General features: G+C 39.4%; 1 protein-coding gene across 4 annotated transcripts in view; it reads left to right on the forward strand.

Annotated features, from left to right (window-relative positions):
- Positions 1 to 18,926, forward strand: part of ZNF532 (zinc finger protein 532) — a 41,291-nt gene extending 22,365 nt beyond the window's left edge. For 2 of the 4 annotated variants that reach the window (XM_077816225.1, XM_077816227.1), the window contains 5 exons: positions 1,690 to 1,852; positions 5,207 to 5,485; positions 13,271 to 13,383; positions 16,622 to 16,769; positions 18,432 to 18,926. In XM_077816225.1, coding sequence (XP_077672351.1) covers positions 1,690 to 1,852; positions 5,207 to 5,485; positions 13,271 to 13,383; positions 16,622 to 16,769; positions 18,432 to 18,926 — 1,198 coding nt within the window. The remainder of the gene's footprint in view (positions 1 to 1,689; positions 1,853 to 5,206; positions 5,486 to 13,270; positions 13,384 to 16,621; positions 16,770 to 18,431) is intronic. The other 2 variants (XM_077816228.1, XM_077816229.1) reach the window with 2 other exon arrangements.
- Positions 18,927 to 19,306: the final 380 nt, after the last annotated feature.

Raw genomic sequence — 19,306 nt, forward strand, 5'->3', positions numbered from 1 at the left:
CTCTGACTGGGCACTGAGTTGAGATTTTACTTTAACAGAGTTAGCCCTTCCAGTAGTTTAGGGACAAAATACAACCAGTACCAGTAAGATTCAACTGAATATTTATTAACATTGGAAAATTATTATTAACATTTTAAAAGTAAATTTTAGAAGCGTTGATGATGAAAAAATGTCAGGGGACTCTAGATACTTACACTTTTCTGTAAAGTGGCTACTGCTGCCACTGTCAGAGGATATTAGATTAGTTGGACCACTGGTCTGATTAAATATGGCAATTCCTATGCTTGTTTGTTATTTTTCCCTTTCAAATGCCATTTGCTTTCTATTCTTTTTCTAAATAAAAATTACAACGGTTCTGAAGAAATAAAGGGTATTACATGGGCTTTATAAACAGATATATGAAAAAGAGGATAAATTTTGGACCTACCAATCTTGACAGTGTTTTTTTATTTAAAGATTACAATAATTTCTTATAGAGCCAAACGTAAAACAAACAAACAAAAAATCATGAAAAGAAAACCGGTGCATAACATTCCATGTTGTTTGAAGAATCATTGGCAAAATGCAACCAGCCTCAAACCATTATTATGTAGTATTAGTTCTTTCACTTAGACCAGAGGGTTACCCTCTCAGTGAACTGACTTGATCTCTCCATTTCATTAGCACATCCTAGTTTCATTCTGGTTTATTAATTATTGGTAGGGAGCTTGACAGAGTCAGAATTCTGCTGAAATGATACCCATTTCAAGATTAATTCATAATTTTTCCTTCATTTTGGGAAACATTTTTATGCTGTCATTTTAACTCACTTTCAGAGACTGCTGTTACAATGTCCTTTACTAATTCAGCCTGTTTTGGTCCTTATTAATTACTATCTTAGATTCTTCACCATTCTTTTTATAAAGTCTGGATGAATTTATGCATTACTTAATCATCAGCTGACTCATCATAACGTGCTTTTGTTGCTAGTTAACATCTTTATGAGAATATTGTAATACAGGAAGGAAGTTGATTCACTTGCTATTAAAATTACACAATTGGCTTTTCCTGTTTCCAGCAGTCCTGCATCAGCAGTGCTAGAAGCTGTGCTTTGGTCATTTCTGTACAATGCTTTGAAATAGGTAGCCACTGAAAAATTTTAAATTGCCAAATAGAAAGGCTGCCTTCCAGTGAAATTTCAGCTTCAGCGAGACACTGGAGGGATTAGACTAATAGTTTAAGAAGTTGAGAAGACTCATCTAAGCCAAAAGTGAACCCTACTTTAAACATGTTAACATTTTTGATCAAATCAGTAACCCCTTCAAATTTGTGCCTTTGAATTCCAAAGTCAGGTAGATCAACAGCCCTTTTGTTTTAAATGTGAATTAGAGATCTAAAGATATATACGTTGGGAAAATCTTGTCAGAAGCATTTACTGGTTTTATATATAACGGTTATAAATAGATGTAAATGTGCCGTTGGTTTTGGATTTTAATACTGTTTTTCTTGAGTGCTGCTTTACTTTCCATTTTGAGGATTATTCTTGAATTAGTTGTATCATTTTCATTTTTGATTTTCCACAACAGACCAATATGTTCATGTATACATACATTTGGTCTCACCTGTGATGAGAAGAAATTTAACAGTGATTCCTGCTGATAAATGATCAGGATGACTGACTTTTATTTACTGAACTTCTTCTATTTTTAGAATAATATATAAATGTTCCATGTGTGACACTGTGTTTACCCTGCAACCCTTGCTGTATCGCCACTTTGATCAACACATTGAAAACCAGAAGGTGTCTGTTTTCAAGTGTCCGGACTGTTCTCTTTTATATGCACAGAAGCAACTTATGATGGATCATATCAAGGTGTGTGGGCATCTCCTTTCATTTGAATTCTTGTACAGCATTTGTCATGTTTAAAGTATTACACATAATCATCTCAGAAAAGCACAAAATTATGAGAAAACCACAGAAAGTAATAGGTGGTAGTTATTCCTAAAGAGTAATTTGCAGTTAATATCTCTATGCAGTTAAAATATAGAGTCTATATGTTCTAGTCACTAACTAGATTTCTCTGTGTGAATGTTAGTATTTTATATATTGCCTGTGAGTGTGTGTACTGCATGCAAGATGATATATTATAAAAATACTGGTTACAGCGAGATTTATGGACCCAATCCTGCTAAATGTTGGCATCTCCTACAGTGTGAGCTAAGTATCATCAGCTCTTGTTGAAGTCCGTTGGGAGTTGATGGTGCTCAGCTCATTACAGAATCAAGCTTTCTGTACTCAGAACTCACTGATTAGAGAAGCATTGTGTTACTTGTATGGATGCAGAAATATATATACCCTTAGAAGGTAAAATAAAACAGAATATCTCATAACTATTTTCATAATAAGATGATTTATTGGAGAACTCTGGCTATTATCCTTCCAACCTGTGTTATTAAGAGACAATAACTCCCCCCCACCACACACACCCGGCTGCAACTTGTTAGCCATTTATTTTAAATATATTGCTTTACCTTATTTTTAAAGTACTGGAGGCCTTAGCGACTCTTAGATTCCTTAAACCACAAGGGTGTGATTCATCATTGCCCTGTACCTTGTGTCATCGTTTATGCCATTGTAAAGTGGTGTGAACCAGAACAGTGGCATTTGACATCCACTTTGCATTTCCTTTACACTAACATAAATGACTTAACAAGGTGCAGGGCAATGGAGAGTCAGACTCATAGTCTTTGCTGAAATCAGCACGGTGAATGTCAGCCTGAGCTATGGCACGTACTACCTGGGAAGTGGCTGAGATTTGTGCTGAAGGCGAGAACAGCAATTCTGAGAAACCAACTCTTTTAAAAATACACAATATACCCTAAAGTTCTTTCTCGTCTACACCCAGGTAGGGGAGGAGACTAGAAATTATTTTTTTCTTTAAATTCCTGTTTTTTCCGCTGAGAATATGGTGCCATAAGCAACTGGATCCCAGTGAGACAATTGTATTCCAGAAGAACTGTTTTCAAATATTGTACCAGACAGGGCCTTGTGGTGCATGGTTACCTCCTGACCATTGCATGCACTCTCATCATCTGTCTTCGAGTTATGTATCTGCTCTTAGTTCAGGGTGACTTTATCCTATAGTTGAAAATGAGGGAAAATAGCATGTTTGTCAAATGTATGGGATGACAAAAGATGTTCTGAGAAGTGAGGACAAGGTATTTTCAGCGTTCTTAACCTCTGTTAGCTCTCATTGTAAGACCTGTGAGAATTTATTTCATAATCTTGTTGCATTTTGCCAGATACTTTAATTATTATTATCCTGCAGTGATGTTTGTTAAGTGAGCCCTTTACTTGCCTTCTTATCTAACTTTTGCATCTTTTTTTGCTCAACCATCAAGCAAGGGGATATACTTCCCGTAGCAACTCACTGAAAGCATCCCCTTTGTGATGTGCACAGCTTCTTCAGTTCTAAACAGGAATAAATAGTGGCATATACACACACATGCATATATAGTTATATATGTATTGTTTCAGTATTTGAAAACAATTGATTTTAAAGCAAAGGTGGAGTTGACAGCTACACCTATAGTTAAAATTGCCTAACTCTTTCCATTATAAGGCCCTGTTTTTAGTTGCTTATCACTTTGCTATGTTTTTACTGTTTGGGCTGAAATTTGTGTGCCTCCAGCTGATTTTTAATTTAATTGAAAACGATTTAGCCATTCTTGAGAACAACATTGGGGAATAATATGTTGTTTTGTTCACATAAAAAATTCTTACAGCCATTTCATTGAGGGTGGGGTTCTCTGGAAAAAATAATGTGTGATCATGTAATTAAAGACTATATCATAATGGATACAAACAAGAAGGCTGAATTAAGGTTGCCTGGGCAGCCTTTTAAGTGCTTGACTTTGCAATTTTAATGTTCTTTTAATGTAGGGTTTTTTTTGGCATGTAAAGAATATGGTATGTAAAAAATAAAACATTTGACTCTGATAGCTAACATTGTCTTAAGTTAAAAATGTGCAGAATACTTCAAAACGAGCAACCATTTTTACGCCTTTCCTCCACACCCCAGAAATTCTTTTTTTTCATTACCTTTCATAGAGTTTTTGTCAACTTGTAGTGGGAATAGATTTCATTATATTAGCTAGTACTTTATTTAGACATGCTAAAAAGAGTTAACCTTTCTTCTTTTTGGATGTCAAATGGGTGAAGTGAAAGCACCTTATCTTTTTAGTCACAGTTTTTTAATGAAACGTTTTGGTTTTGAAAGTAAATGGCATTAATTTCTATAGAGACCACTTAAACAGAAAGACAGTTCTGTTCCACAGCACAGCTGAGTATGACATTTGCGAAGTACCTGGCAAACAGTCCATGGGAATCATCTGATTATCCTACAAAGAAGAGCCTGATACTGAGATAGTTTGGCTTTGCTAAAGTATCAGATTTATATCCCAGTATCAGTTTCCTCTGGTTCAACAACGTATTGAATGGTTTTGGCTGCTGGGACTACTTGCTCAGCCCAGCTATAAGATAGGATGATTATATTTGGAGTGGCTGGACATGCAAACCAGCAAGGCAAAGGTAATGGACAGCGTAAGAGACCCTGAGAACACTAGCAATTGGAAGGCAAGGCTTTCATATGTGAAGGTAATCTCCTGATTGGCAAATTCACGGTTCAAAGGGATTATTAACTGGGTTATCTAATCTTTCAAAAGCCGTCTTTACTCGTATCTTTTTCCCAATATTGCTGTCCAAACTCTGTCAATGCAAACACGTTTTGAATTGTTTACAGGAAACAATAAGCTAGGTTATATATCAGGTGGTCCACATTAGGGAAGACTGACCCACTTCATTGTGCAAGTAAAATGAAAAATTAGAGTTAATCAGGATAAAGAAGGCCTTTTTAGAAAGCTCTTCCCCCCCCCCCCAAAAAAAAAGCAAGTTAAACCTCTCACTCACACAGCTTCACTTAATGTAACTGTATGCAGCCATTGAAGATAACTACACTTTATCTATGGATTTTTATGTTGCTTGTTTGTATTACAACCTTGTTTTTATTTAAACATTGTTTTGAGTGTCCTTATATTACAAGTGATCTAATAAATAGATTTCTATCATGAGGGGTAGAATGAGGTAAAGCCTTTAGTCAGATCATTTTTTACATTTTAGCCACACCAACAGCAAACTTGTGTAACATTTTTATTTTTTATATTTTAGTCTATGCATGGAACATTGAAAAGTGTTGAGGGGCCACCAAACTTGGGTATAAATTTGCTCCTGAGCACTAAACCCACAACTCAAAACTCAGCCAGTCACAACAAAGAGGATTCAAAATCCATCAACGGAACAGAAAAGCTGGAGAAGAAATCTCCCTCTCCTGTAAAGAAAGCAGAGCCCAAAAAAGTAACCAACCCTGGCTGGACGTGCTGGGAATGCGATCGACTCTTCACTCAGAGAGATGTGTACATATCCCACATGAGGAAGGAGCATGGAAAGGTAAATTACTGTAGCTTCCAAATTAAATGAATTAATGCTAAAATAGCAACAGTTACCTTTTTTCAAATTCAATAGACCTTTATAAATAGAGGGATAATGTTTCTGATTATTTCATTTTTGTGCTCTATTTTTTTTCTTCCCTGTTCTCATATCGATTTCCTTTTATGTTGCTTAGCTTTTTAAATTTCTACTGAAAGACTCATCGCCCTCAGTTAATTGTAGGGTTATTTAGTGAATACCAAAGGTTGTTCAAGAACAGATGGAATAACTGAAAAAAGTTCCTATGAAATTTTTCTGAGTCAGCTAAATTAATTTCTGATTCTCCTTCCATTCCCCTCACAATTCTTTAACAGTTTGGTTCCAGAGGACATAATTTTTTTTGTTTTTGTTTGACCAGATGAGTGTGGTTGTTGTAAATTACAGACTTACGTTACATGTTGCATTCCTCATGCATCTTTGACTGCCTCTTCTAGATCTAATAACCTTTAGAGCTAGTCAAAAAAACAAGAAAAAATCCACCAAAAAAACCGTATTTTTCTTCTTCAAGTAGTGTCCCTATGGGTGCTCCTCTTCAGGTGCCCATGCACCTCTTGAGCCTTTGATCAGAGATTTTCCGTTAGCAGTGTCCATTTGGCCTGAACATTCTCCGAATGCTTCCTCATGCCAGACACCGAGAATATACAGGGATGCGTGGTTGAACCCCTGTCAGTTATTTCTTAGCCACCTTGGCCTGAGATAGAGCCTCAGAGGGTCCGCCTTGAACACACCTCTGTTATCTTGTATGCAGTTTTTTCCTATCGTTGTTTGTTTAGTTAGTACAGGTTAGTTATTAGTGATAGTTTTAGTTAGAGATATGTAATGGAAGGATTATTTTGTTCCTCTCCTTCCCCTCAGGGAGCCTTATTCTCCAGACAGGGCATGCCTGGCTCACCAAGTTTTATACTCTGCAGAGAGGCTCTACCTGTTAGCGACAGCCACTCTAAGTGTGTCCGTTGCTTGGGTGAGTGCCATATCTCCCAGAAGCGAAGCTTCTGCCTGGCTCTCAAATCCAGGTTAAGGAAGGAAAGGGAGATTAAACTCAGACTGTTGAGGATGGAACGCTCCCTTTGACAGCTTTTGAATCAGGCTAGAAAAACCTCCCGTACATCTGTCTCTGGACAGATCCAGCTTTCCTTCAATCTCTACAAACACTTCCCCTTGGAAAAGGGAATATTTTGGAGGCTTCAGCTAAGGTTTCTAAAAAGAGGAGTGCAGACTCTCATCTTAAAAAGCCAGCTCCAAAAAAGCCCAGGTCTCCTTCGAGGTCTACGGTCTCCAAAGCCTCAACCTCTTGGCTTAGTACTGTTGAGTTGAAGAACTCCTCCTCCAGTACTGGTGGAGCTGGAAAGTCCCAGAGCTTGAAGGAGAGACATGGCTCCGACAGGGCCACAGCACAAGGAGAGCATGCATACGCATTCCAAACTGACACTATTGGGCTCAGCCCTCCACCAGTACCTACCCATTCAGCACCCTCGGAACCAAGCAAGCAGTGGCTCCAAACACCATTGATGCCTACGTTGTTAGGGCCCTCCTCCACCATAAGCTTTGGCTACTGCTTCCTCAGTACCGTGTCGGTACCATTCCCCTACTTGGTACCACAAGAGTTCAGAGTCCCCGCTTTCTACAACCCTAAATTAATCTCTAAATCTAGTGCTTTATGTAATCCCATTATGAAAATGTAACTAATACTAAGTGTAAACAAAGCAGTTTTTTAAATAGAAAATCTCGCAAAGTGGTACTAACTGTTTTTTCCAGGGGCAGTAAAAAACATGATTTACCTGGTAAAAACTACCTCTGGTAAATACCATGCCATTCTTGCCACTCCAACCTGAGACCTCAACCTGGTACTCAGTTACCTTATGAGACCTCCATTTGAACCAATGGCAACCTGTTCACTGCTCCATTTATCTGTGAAGGAAGCCTTTTTAATAGCCATCATGTCAGCCTGTAGGATCAGAGAGATTGGAGCCTTGATGGCAGATCACCCCTTTATGGTGTTCAAGCATAAAGTATATTTATGTCCACACCCTAAATTTTTACCTAAGGGTACTGTTGGAATTCCACCTTAACTAATCATAGAATAATAGAATATCAGGGTTGGAAGGGACCTCATGGAGATCATCTAGTCCAACCCCCTGCTCAAAGCAGGACCAGTCCCCAACTAAATCATCCCAGGCAGGGCTTTGTCAAGCCTGACCTTAAAAATATCTAAGGAAGGAGATTCCACCACCTCCCTAGGTAACGCATGCCAGTGTTTCACCACCCTCCTAGTGAAAAAGTTTTTCCTAATATCCAACCTAAACCTCCCCCACTGCAACTTGAGACCATTACTCCTTGTTCTGTCATCTGCTACCACTGAGAACAGTCTAGATCCATCCTCTTTGGAACCCCCTTTCAGGTAGTTGAAAGCAGCTATCAAATCCCCCCTCATTCTTCTCCTCCACAGACTAAACAATCCCAGTTCCCTCAGCCTCTCCTCATAAGTCATGTGTTCCAGTCCCCTAATCATTTTTATTCCCCTCCGCTGGGCTCTTTCCAATTTTTCCACATCCTTCTTGTAGTGTGGGGCCCAAAACTGGACACAGTACTTCAGATGAGGCCTCACCAATGTCGAATAGAGGGGAACGATCACATCCCTCAATCTGCTGGCAATGCCCCTACTTATACACCCCAAAATGCCATTGGCCTTCTTGGCAACAAGGGCACACTGTTGACTCATATCCAGCTTCTCGTCCACTGTAGCCCCTAGGTCCTTTTCTGCAGAACTGCTGCCGAGCCATTCGGTCCCTAGTCTGTAGCGACGCATGGGATTCTTCCGTCCTAAGTGCAGGACTCTGCACTTGTCCTTGTTGAACCTCATCAGATTTCTTTTGGCCCAATCCTCTAATTTGTCTAGGTCCCTCTCTATCCTATCCCTACCCTCCAGCATATCTACCTCTCCTCCCAGTTTAGTGTCATCTGCAAACTTGCTGAGGGTGCAATCCACACCATCCTCCAGATCATTTATGAAGATATTGAACAAAACCAGCCCCAGGACTGACCCTTGGGGCACTCCACTTGATACCAGCTGCCAACTAGACATGGAGCCATTGATCACTACCCGTTGAGCCCGACAATCTAGCCAACTTTCTATCCACCTTATAGACCATTCATCTAGCCCATACTTCTTTAACTTGCTGGCAAGAATACTGTGGGAGACCGTGTCAAAAGCTTTGCTAAAGTCAAGGAACAATATGTCCACTGCTTTCCCCTCATCCACCAAGCCAGTTATCTCGTCATAGAAGGCAATTAGATTAGTCAGGCATGACTTGCTCTTGGTGAATCCATGCTGACTGTTCCTGATCACTTTCCTCTCCTCTAAGTGCTTCAGAATTGATTCCTTGAGGACCTGCTCCATAATCCGTTCATCTACCAGTGTTTAGTCCAAAACTGCATAGCTCTTTGCAGATGACCTGTTCTCATGTCTTGGATGTTAGGAGGGGGTTGGGTTTGTATTTAGATAGGACCAAACAATTTAGAAATGTCACCTAGATTGTTCATCTCCTTCACGGATAGTCTCTGTGCACAGATCATGGATCTATCAAGATGGATATCTGGGTGTATTATCACTAGTTTTGGTACTGCGGACATTCAACCCCTGCAAAGGGTGATAACGCATTCTACCAGATCACTAGCAACATCCACAACATTACTTAAGAATGTGTCAGTATCTGAGGTATGAGGGCTGCAACATGGGCTTCATTATATACATTTTCTAAACATTACATTTTGATCCATGCCGCTATATCCGATGTGGCACTTGCTAATGAAGTACTGTCTTCAGTTCTGGACTCAATTCCAAAACTTCCTCTTCCCTCTAGGAGTACTGCTCGGAAGTCACCTGAAGTGAACACCCATAGGGCACTACTTAAGGAAAAACAGATTACTCATCTTGTGCGGTAACTACCGTTTTTCAAGATGTTTCCTCCTTGGGTGCTCCACTACCCGCCCTCCTTCTCCTTTGCTTTGGACTGTTCTCTATGGAATGTGTGGAAGGAGAAGGAACTGGGGGCAGTTTGCCTGCACGTCCCTATATAGCCTCGGTGTCCAACACAATGAGATACAGGGAGCATGCGCGGGCTGAACAGACACAGTTAATGGAAAATCTCTGATCAAGGGCTCGAGAGATGCATACACACATGAAGTGGATCATCCATAAGGACATACTTTTCGAAGATCCACAATTACTGCACAAGTGCACAATCTCTTCTTCTTCAAAGTTACCAACATTTTCCGACTTGTTCTACTGACATTTCAAACACTGGAACAGCTTGTAACAGACATTTACAAAAGAAACAAAATATGCTAGAGAAATGTTTCCTTTTTCCCCAGTTGTGGAAATTCCTGAAAATTATAATGGCCTGCAGTGCAGTTACTCTATGTTGCACTAGTCTCAGGTTCATATCTCATGACCAAAGAGGGCTAGATATAGGACCTTTTTGTGGAAATATATATATATGGAATTTTCTATCTGTATATTTGGAAAAGGAAAGAATTCTAGCTTCCCAACAAGACATGTCCCTTCCTTCTAAGTCTAGCATTCCTAAGATATAAAATCATGACATTATTATGTATAGAAAACTACTTTAGGTAGTTTTTACAGATTTCTAAAATCTGTAAGACTTGTTGAAAAATTCCAAAATTCAAAATTTTAATGACTTTTTTTTTTCAAAATGTCAGCACAGAAAAAAGACTAAATTTTTGTGAAACAATGAAAATGAATTTCCCATTTTTCAAAAATGTATTTGTTGTTTTTCTCTCCCAGGGAGGCCTGTATAGTTGGATTCATGGTACTAATGAAGCCTGGCTTTACAGGTGGAGGGTATGAAAAATAGTACCAATAAAAACAATTAAGTTCTCCAAAAAAAGCTTTTTTTCCTCTGAAATAGGCTGAGTAAAGAGAATACATGGGGGTGTAATGTGGTATAATGTTTTTGGATGGCCCCTATAACACGCTTGTGGCTTCATCATGAGACGCAGTCATACATAGCTCTTGCCAAACTTTAAAGCATACCACCAGGCATTTATATATTGTAAAAATGTGGTTTCAGACTGTCTTCAGCTCATGTCCCTCCAGATGTCTTTTCTTTTAGAAACATGTACAAGGGATTTATACCTGAAGAAGCATGGTACTTAAGAAACATAAGAACGGCCATACTGGGTCTGACCAATGGTCCATCTAGCCTAGTATCCTGTCTTCCAACAGTGGCCAGTGCCAGCTGCTTCAAGCGGAATGAACAGAACAGGGCAATTATGGAGTGCTTAGCTGTAAGCTTGTGAGTAGTCCCATAAGCTTCAGTGGGGCTCCTTACATGCTTACATGGTTTCATTTTTTTTTCAACTGGCCTAAGGAGTCACTATTTTAAAGATTAAATATAAAATGGAGGTTGGGGTCAGAGAGGACTGTGTCTGTAAAAACTTCTAATTTAGGATTAACCCCATTTGATATATTTTTCCCATTATCTGTGAGAGGTCCTGCAGCCATTCCTAAGCAGTGTAACCATTAGGGAGGATGTGCACACCAACTAACAATCTGGCATTCAAAACTATAGAGATGAAATAACTGTCCCTAAAATCGTCTTCAGTTCCTCTTAATTCTGTCAGCACAAACAATCTGGAAACATTCCCTTTTGTCTTCAGCCTGTTGTATGGTTAGGTTGGGCAGATCTGGAGAGGTGCTCTGCATTCAAGACATGTACCTCCTGTGATATTGAAATGCCTGAGATCAACATATGGGCTTAAGAGTTGTTTAAAAATTGGCATTTATGTAGGGGCTATTTGGCTTCAAGGGATAGGAATGAATGGAGCCAGAAACTGAATGTCATCCTCCTGGAAAAGTCCTTGCTGCTCATTCCTTTGAATCTGTTGGCTAGGAATAGATGGATTCACCTCTGGAGTCTCATTCCCAAGCATTGATCCAAGAACTCGGCTCAGAAGTCCCAAATGGAATACTGGGAGACTCTGATTTACCTGGCCAGTGCCCATGAAAAAAAGAGGAAGGAGATGAAGTTTGAGTCACTTTGGAGGAAAGGTGTGTTCTCTATCAGAAAAGGAAGAAATGATCCTAGATATCAGATATTTCTTCTTCTAGGCACCAGGCAGACTCTGGATCAGACTATGTCTCTTTGCCATCCTTTCACTTGAACCTGAATGGAAAGTATAAGCCATCGTCAAATCAAAGCACTTCAGCTCAGTGTCTGAGTGATCTGGATTTCCTTCTATGGGCACAGCACTCCCAGCTAGAGTCCAACCCAGTTCTTGCAAATCTGTTGCATATTCAGACGCAAAGAGTCCTTGGATCTGACAGTCTTCTAGTTGGGAGGGGATAGTTTGAGTGAACCAGGAGCCTGGTTCTAATTAACTCAGAAGGATCATCTAAGTCAAAGTGATCTACATTAGATCAGTCAGCTTTTTTTTGTCTTTTTCTTTCAATCCTCTGTTCCAGGTCTTTGTCGAACTGGCCTAAGAAGTCAGTGTTTTGAAACAGAAAGATATAGTTCAGGTTTAGAAAATCCACTTGCCTGGAAGCAAGAAAGCTTTAACTGGTGACTGTGGGGGACTGACTTATCAATTTCTGAAGTGTTTAAGCTGTCAATAGGATTAAATTATGGCTGCGACAATAAACTTCTAATTGTAAACCTTCTAGTCTCCTGAGTGTGCAATGAGTGTGCAGTGTCTTTGCTGCAAGCTCAAGGTGATAGACCTGCTGTTTAAGGGACTGACTTGCTGAGTTCTTGGATTGGTGATATGCTAAATCAGTTATAGGGGACATTAACTATGGCTTGTTCTTTGAGCTTTTGCAGCTGGGAAGAAGTGCTCTTCAGATACTAGAGACCCTCTGGCCATTCTGGTTAGGAGTACCATCACTAGAGATGATTCCATTAATCTTTCTCTTTTAGAGAAACTCAACACAATAGAGGGCTTCTATGCTGGCACCTGCAGCTGCGTCTATTTCAAGCAAGTACAATTTTGAAAAAAATCTCCTGAGAGCTCAGAATGAATGACATAAATTGTTCTGCTTCATTCCTTCCTTTTTGGGATTGTTTTTCCCACCTTCTTCCACATGGTCATCTATAATATAAAACCATTAGATCCTCGAAATTATGAAGAAGGCTTATGTCCTACAATGGAATGCCATGCTATACCCCATCTTTCTGCATGCCTTTTCAGGGATCTTTCCTATGAGTCGAAGTTGTGAGATGAAATCACCATCCTTCACATTTGGCAAAGCAGTGCTTCAGTCTATTTTCAATTAGGTATCCCTCACCCTTCCTCCTGCAGTTGTCTGCTCCTTGCTAATCTACCAGAGTGAAGATCTGAAGAGGCAATTTGGCAATGGAGAAAGGGTTATTTAATAGTAACTGGAGTTATCTGAAAACATTGCTTATGTAAATTCAAACTGATCCTCCCTTTTTCCCCTTCCATCTTTGGTGGCAGAGAAGAACTGAAAAGAGGGCAAGCTCATCTCTTTTTTTCACTACAGTTTACAATGCAGGTAGGCGTGTGCATGCCTCTTAATGGTCACACAGTTTAGAAACTGTTCTGGGACCAGTGACTGCTACAATGTTGTCCTAGAGAGGCAGTGTCCTCGAAGAATAAAGGATCTGGGTAAGTAACCTTACTTTGTTATTTTTAAAAGATTGAGAATATATACTGCCTTTGATTACCTTGCTACTTCATATTTTCTTCTTTTTCCCTTCTTTAAAGCAAATGAAGAAACATCCTTGTCGACAATGTGACAAATCTTTCAGTTCATCCCATAGTCTATGTCGCCACAATCGTATCAAACACAAAGGCATTAGGAAAGTTTATACCTGCTCGTAAGTTCTACTTTTAATGTTCTTTAAGATCAATGGAGACAAAGGTAAAGAGAAAAGTAGAGGCTGTTGTCAGTTTATCTGCACTTCTTGTTTATGCAAAACCAAACATCTAATTAATTCAGTTAGATCAGTTAATTTATTATATGAATGCATGGATCAACTCTGAATTTGAATGACAATCAGAGTTTCTGGGCTGTCCCACTTGTGTATAATATAGCACAGTGGTTCTCAACCAGAGGTCTTCCAGTGGGTACATCAACTCATCTAGATATTTGCCTAGTTTTACCACACGCTACGTAAAAACCACTAGCGAAGTCAGGTACAAACTAAAATTTCATACAGACGATGACTTGTTTATACTGCTCTATATACTGTACACAGAAATGTAGGTACAATATTTATATTCCAATTGATTTATTTTATAATTATATGGTAAAAATGAGGAAGTCAGCAATTTTTCAGTAATAGTGTGCTGTAACACTTTTGTATTTTTTATGTCTGATTTTATAAGCAAGTAGTTTTTAAGTGAGGTGAAACTTGGAACATGCAAGACAAATCAGACTTCTGAAAGGGGTACAGTAGTCTGGAAAGGTTGAGAACCGCTGATCTAGCATATTGCTTTATGGACTTAAAATAATGAGCATAGTAATGGGTATGTCACCTCTTTGGTTATTGGGCAGTATCTGCTATACTCTAAACCCATTTCAGGCTGATTTCAACTGATCTGTTAAGTAGTATCCAGTTGCATTAGTCACTCATTATGTGATCTGGTTGGCCACTGTTCCATTTGTTCCATTCATCATCTGATGAGCATCAAGAGCTCCTATTTTGACTTGCATCGCCTTTAAAAGAAAACATACACCTCTGGAGCAATCAATCCAGCGGGGGTCAATTTATCGCATCTAGTGAAGTTGCGATAAATCGACCGCCGAGAGCTCTCCCATCAACTCCAGTACTTCACCAGAGCGAGAAGCATAGGTGGAGTCGATGGGGGAGCATCAGCAGTTGACCTATCACAGTGAAGACACTGCAGTAAGTAGCTCTAAGTACGTCGACTTCAGCTATGCTATTTTCGTAGCTGAAGTTCCGTAACTTAGACTGACTTCACTCACTCCCCCTCCCTCCCCAATGTAGACCAGGCCTAAGTGTGTATGTTCATTTTAATGTCAGAATCATCTCTTTGTATCATAAAAAATATTGTCCTTTTTGAATTAGCAATGTAATTATCATAGAAAATGTTAGTTCCCGAAAAGCGATATATTTTGAAAGAGAATATTGGCTTATATCTCTTTCTCCTGTTCTCTTCTGGGAACACCCTTTCCAGGAACCATCGAAAACACCCCAATCCCCAACCCAAACATCAGTTGGGGTATGTTATCCAAGGTCACCTGGGAGGCCTTCAAGCCTCACAACCACCTCCAGCTGAGGGTGCAAGCCAGATGGGGAGATAAGACTGCTCTCTTGACTAACCTTGATGCATGCCAAGTGAAGTGGAACGGGAGCTAGGAAGGAATGCTTGGTTCAAAGTGGGAGGTGAATCAGGCCCAGAGACTTAGAAGAATCCAGGGGTTGAGGTCAGATTGAGAAGTTTCTGCAGTGCCTAGCTCAATAGGTCTATAAATAAGACTCCTAGGCACTAGCAAAACAAATAATAATAATAATGATGATATTTGGAATCCAAATTCAGACTATAGGGGAGATGTTTGCTGCCCAGGTGAAGCTTGGATTGGGGAGGGGAGATGTAGAATGGGTGTGTCTGATTTTACCCATCTGTGATGTGGACAAAAGAGTAGAGGGGGAAGGAGCTCAGATACTTCAGTTTTCGCTTTGTCTCCCAGTATGTCAGCTTCTAGGATGTTACATCCAAGATATCCACAGCAAGAGAGAGAGAGGTTAATTTGCTCAAATATTTTTAACTAATAGTGTATTTTGTAATTTTGTTTACTTTTTAATACTTTTGTGTACAAACTTTGTTAGAAAAATATTGGTGTTTTCTTTAACAAATTGCACTGGTGCCTGGATATAATGCACTAGTAAAGTTGCGACAAGTTAAAGAAGTATGGGCTGGATAAATGGACTATAAGGTGGATAGAAAGCTGGCTAGATTGTCGGGCTCAACGGGTAGTGATCAATGGCTCCATGTCTAGTTGGCAGCCGGTATCAAGTGGAGTGCCCCAAGGGTCGGTCCTGGGGCCAGTTTTGTTTAATATCTTCATAAATGATCTGGAGGATGGTGTGGATTGCACCCTCAGCAAGTTTGCAGATGACACTAAACTGGGAGGAGAGGTAGATACACTGGAGGGTAGGGATAGGATAGAGAGGGACCTAGACAAATTGGAGGATTGGGCCAAAAGAAATCTGATGAGGTTCAACAAGGACAAGTGCAGAGTCCTGCACTTAGGACGGAAGAATCCAATGCATCACTACAGACTAGGGACCGAATGGCTCGGCAGCAGTTCTGCAGAAAAGGACCTAGGGGTTACAGTGGACGAGAAGCTGGATATGAGTCAACAGTGTGCCCTTGTTGCCAAGAAAGCCAATGGCATTTTGGGATGTATAAGTAGGGGCATTGCCAGCAGATCGAGGGACGTGATCGTTCCCCTCTATTCGACACTGGTGAGGCCTCATCTGGAGTACTGTGTCCAGTTTTGGGCCCCACACTACAAGAAGGATGTGGAAAAATTGGAAAGAGTCCAGCAGAGGGGAACAAAAATGATTAGGGGACTGGAATACATGAGTTATGAGGAGAGGCTGAGGGAACTGGGAATGTTTAGTCTACGGAAGAGAAGAATGAGGGGGGATTTGATAGCTGCTTTCAACTACCTGAAAGGGGGTTCCAAAGAGGATGGCTCTAGACTGTTCTCAGTGGTAGCAGATGACAGAACAAGGAGTAATGGTCTCAAGTTGCAGTGGGGGAGGTTTAGGTTGGATATTAGGAAAAACTTTTTTACTAGGAGGGCGGTGAAACACTGGAATGCGTTACCTAGGGAGGTGGTGGAATCTCCTTCCTTAGAAGTTTTTAAGGTCAGGCTTGACAAAGCCCTGGCTGGGATGATTTAGTTGGGGACTGGTCCTGCTTTGAGGAGGGGGTTGGACTAGATGACCTCCTGAGATCCCTTCCAACTCTGATATTCTATGATTCTATGACTACTTCATATGTGTCTTTTTTTTAAAAAAAGATTGTTTATAAAAAAGGTAAACATTTGACCATATGTATGTCTGCTTTGCACTTATACAGGCACTGCCCAGATTCAAGACGCACTTTTACTAAACGACTGATGTTAGAAAAACATATTCAGTTGATGCATGGCATTAAAGACCCTGATGTGAAAGAAATGACAGAATCAACCAATATAGAAGAAAGTGAAGTAAAAGAAGACACAAAGGTAAACACTTTAGGAGAACCTCTTTCAACAATGAATTATTTGGTCCCTTCTTGTTTGTGTGAAGTTAGACCTTTTTATAGATGCATAGATTTTAGCGCCAGAAGGGACCATGATGATTGTCTAATCTGATCTCCTGTAAAACATAGGCCTACATCAGGTCAATAGCTTGTGGTTGAACTAAGACATGTTTATTAGAAAGACATCTAGTCTTGACTTAAAGACTTCAAGTGAGAGAGAATTCAGCCTATCTCTTGATGAGTTGTTTCCATAGCACCTCTTTAAAGGTGCTCTGTTGGAAGCTTTGCAAACCAAAATCCTTTATCAACCAAACAGCTACAGCTTAGATAGAAGCTATGTTTGTTGGCAAACTGGCACCACCAAACTCATTTCACATAGGACGCTGAACAACCATGACATAGTAATAATACTAATTTAGGCTTAGTTTAAAGTTGTAACTTAAAGTAATCCATAGAATAAGGCAGTCCTCCTGCAGTGCCGGATGAGTGAGTGGTGTTGACTAACACTGAACAATCCTCCTTGGCCAGAGGAACACTGATCCAAAAACAGAGCTTGGAATGTTCATGGTATATATTAAGTATCTTGGTTTTATTGAGACAGGCCTCGTTTTCCATTCAATGCCTGGGAATTTCTTTCAGGACACCTGGAATATTCCCATTTTTTTTCCCATTACATCAATCAAATATTTGAATTTTTTTATCAAAATTTATTTCCATACTAAGTAAAATGTTGTCTGTGTTTACCAGAAATAAATGGTAGAGTGGAATTAGTGTTCAGTGTGATGAAGAATGGTAGGAGTGAAGAGAAAACCAAAATGGCTATAGGGTGCTATCAGAGTTGTTGAGTTGCCCAGGGTGAATGTTAATGACACTTGTTCAGTGTTTTATGATCAACTCATTCTGTACACTGAGAAATATACATGTCTTTGAGTCAGAGGCTGATAGTGGTGACACCAGCTCACATTTTTTAAAAAGGGAATGTATGTGTGACTGTTTCACTACCCTAAAAAATGTTGCCATGAAATTGTCCCCGCTTTCTAAAAACATTTTTGAAAATAGGGTCATGTTAGGTATATAATCTTGAAATATAACGTGGATTCTCTGAGCCAAACAGGTAAGTGAAGGATTTTTGAAAAATATGCCTCTTGCACAATAAAATGAAGAAACAGATTGGTAGTAATTAAAAATTGTACTCAGTGATTCATCTTTCTCCAGTATCTCCTTTTGGCCACAGTCAGGAGGTGATCTACGGTCATCATCGTCATGCATGGAATAAAATCAAATCCAGTTAAGATTGAGATTTCTGAGTAAGCACTAAAGTGCTGATAGAAAGATATTCTAAATATGTCCATCATTACTGTATCATTGAATATTATATTTTAAAACAGTAATACTGGAAAACATTTATTCATGTTTGTACAATGCACCAAATGCTGTTACTTAGCTAGCAAAATCAATCTCTTGTACAATATATTAAGGAACTGATTCTTGTTAACATAGATGGTTGTTTTTACTATTTCAGAAATTGGATTTAGCAAGGGGTTATTGGAACATACCCATGGAAGGTTTTTAAGTCCACAAGTGGTGAATATTCATGAGAACTGTGTATTTATACCTGCATAAATACACTTTTGTTGTTTTTTAGGTTCCCAGTCCAAAGCGTAAGTTGGAAGAACCTATACTGGAATTCAGGCCTCCCAGAGGAGCAATCACACAGCCATTGAAGAAGTTGAAGATAAATGTTTTTAAAGTCCACAAATGTGCTGTGTGTGGCTTTACAACAGAAAATCTTCTTCAATTTCATGAACATATCCCTCAGCACAAATCTGATGGCTCTTCGTATCAGTGCAGGGAATGTGGCCTCTGCTATACCTCTCATGTATCTCTCTCCAGGCATCTCTTCATTGTACATAAGCTGAAGGAGCCTCAGCCAGTATCGAAACAGAACGGGTCTGGGGAGGATAATCAACAAGAAAATAAACCCAATCATGAAGATGAATCATCTGACAACATGGTATCAGACCGAAAATGCAAAGTGTGTGCAAAGACATTTGAAACTGAAGCGGCCTTAAATACTCATATGAGAACACATGGCATGGCCTTCATTAAATCTAAAAGATTGAGTTCAGCTGAAAAGTGATCAGATATTTGAGAAGCAAAAATCCGTCTCCACATTGGAATATAAATGACATTTTTGTTACAGAAAGTTCTCCATATAATAGTGTTAACAGTACAGTTCAGGCTGTTGCAATATATTCTACATAAATGTATCCTCTTCACCTCATTGTCTATATGCTCAATAAGCATCAAAACAGTATTTGAGTTGAAAAGAGTTTGTATATATTTAAACTAACAATTTTTATACTCTTTGTTACGTGTTTGTATTGCTATTTAGTGGAAAATCCGTTTTTTGTTTTGTTTGTTTTGTAGTAAGTTTCTTTAAAACAGAGTTCTTAACACAGGGGTAGTTCCTTCGGTTCCGTTAAACTGTTTTATATATGAAATGCTTCTGAAAGAAAG

Source organism: Eretmochelys imbricata, chromosome 5, assembly GCF_965152235.1.
Source record: "Eretmochelys imbricata isolate rEreImb1 chromosome 5, rEreImb1.hap1, whole genome shotgun sequence".
Lineage (NCBI taxonomy): Eukaryota > Metazoa > Chordata > Testudines > Cheloniidae > Eretmochelys > Eretmochelys imbricata.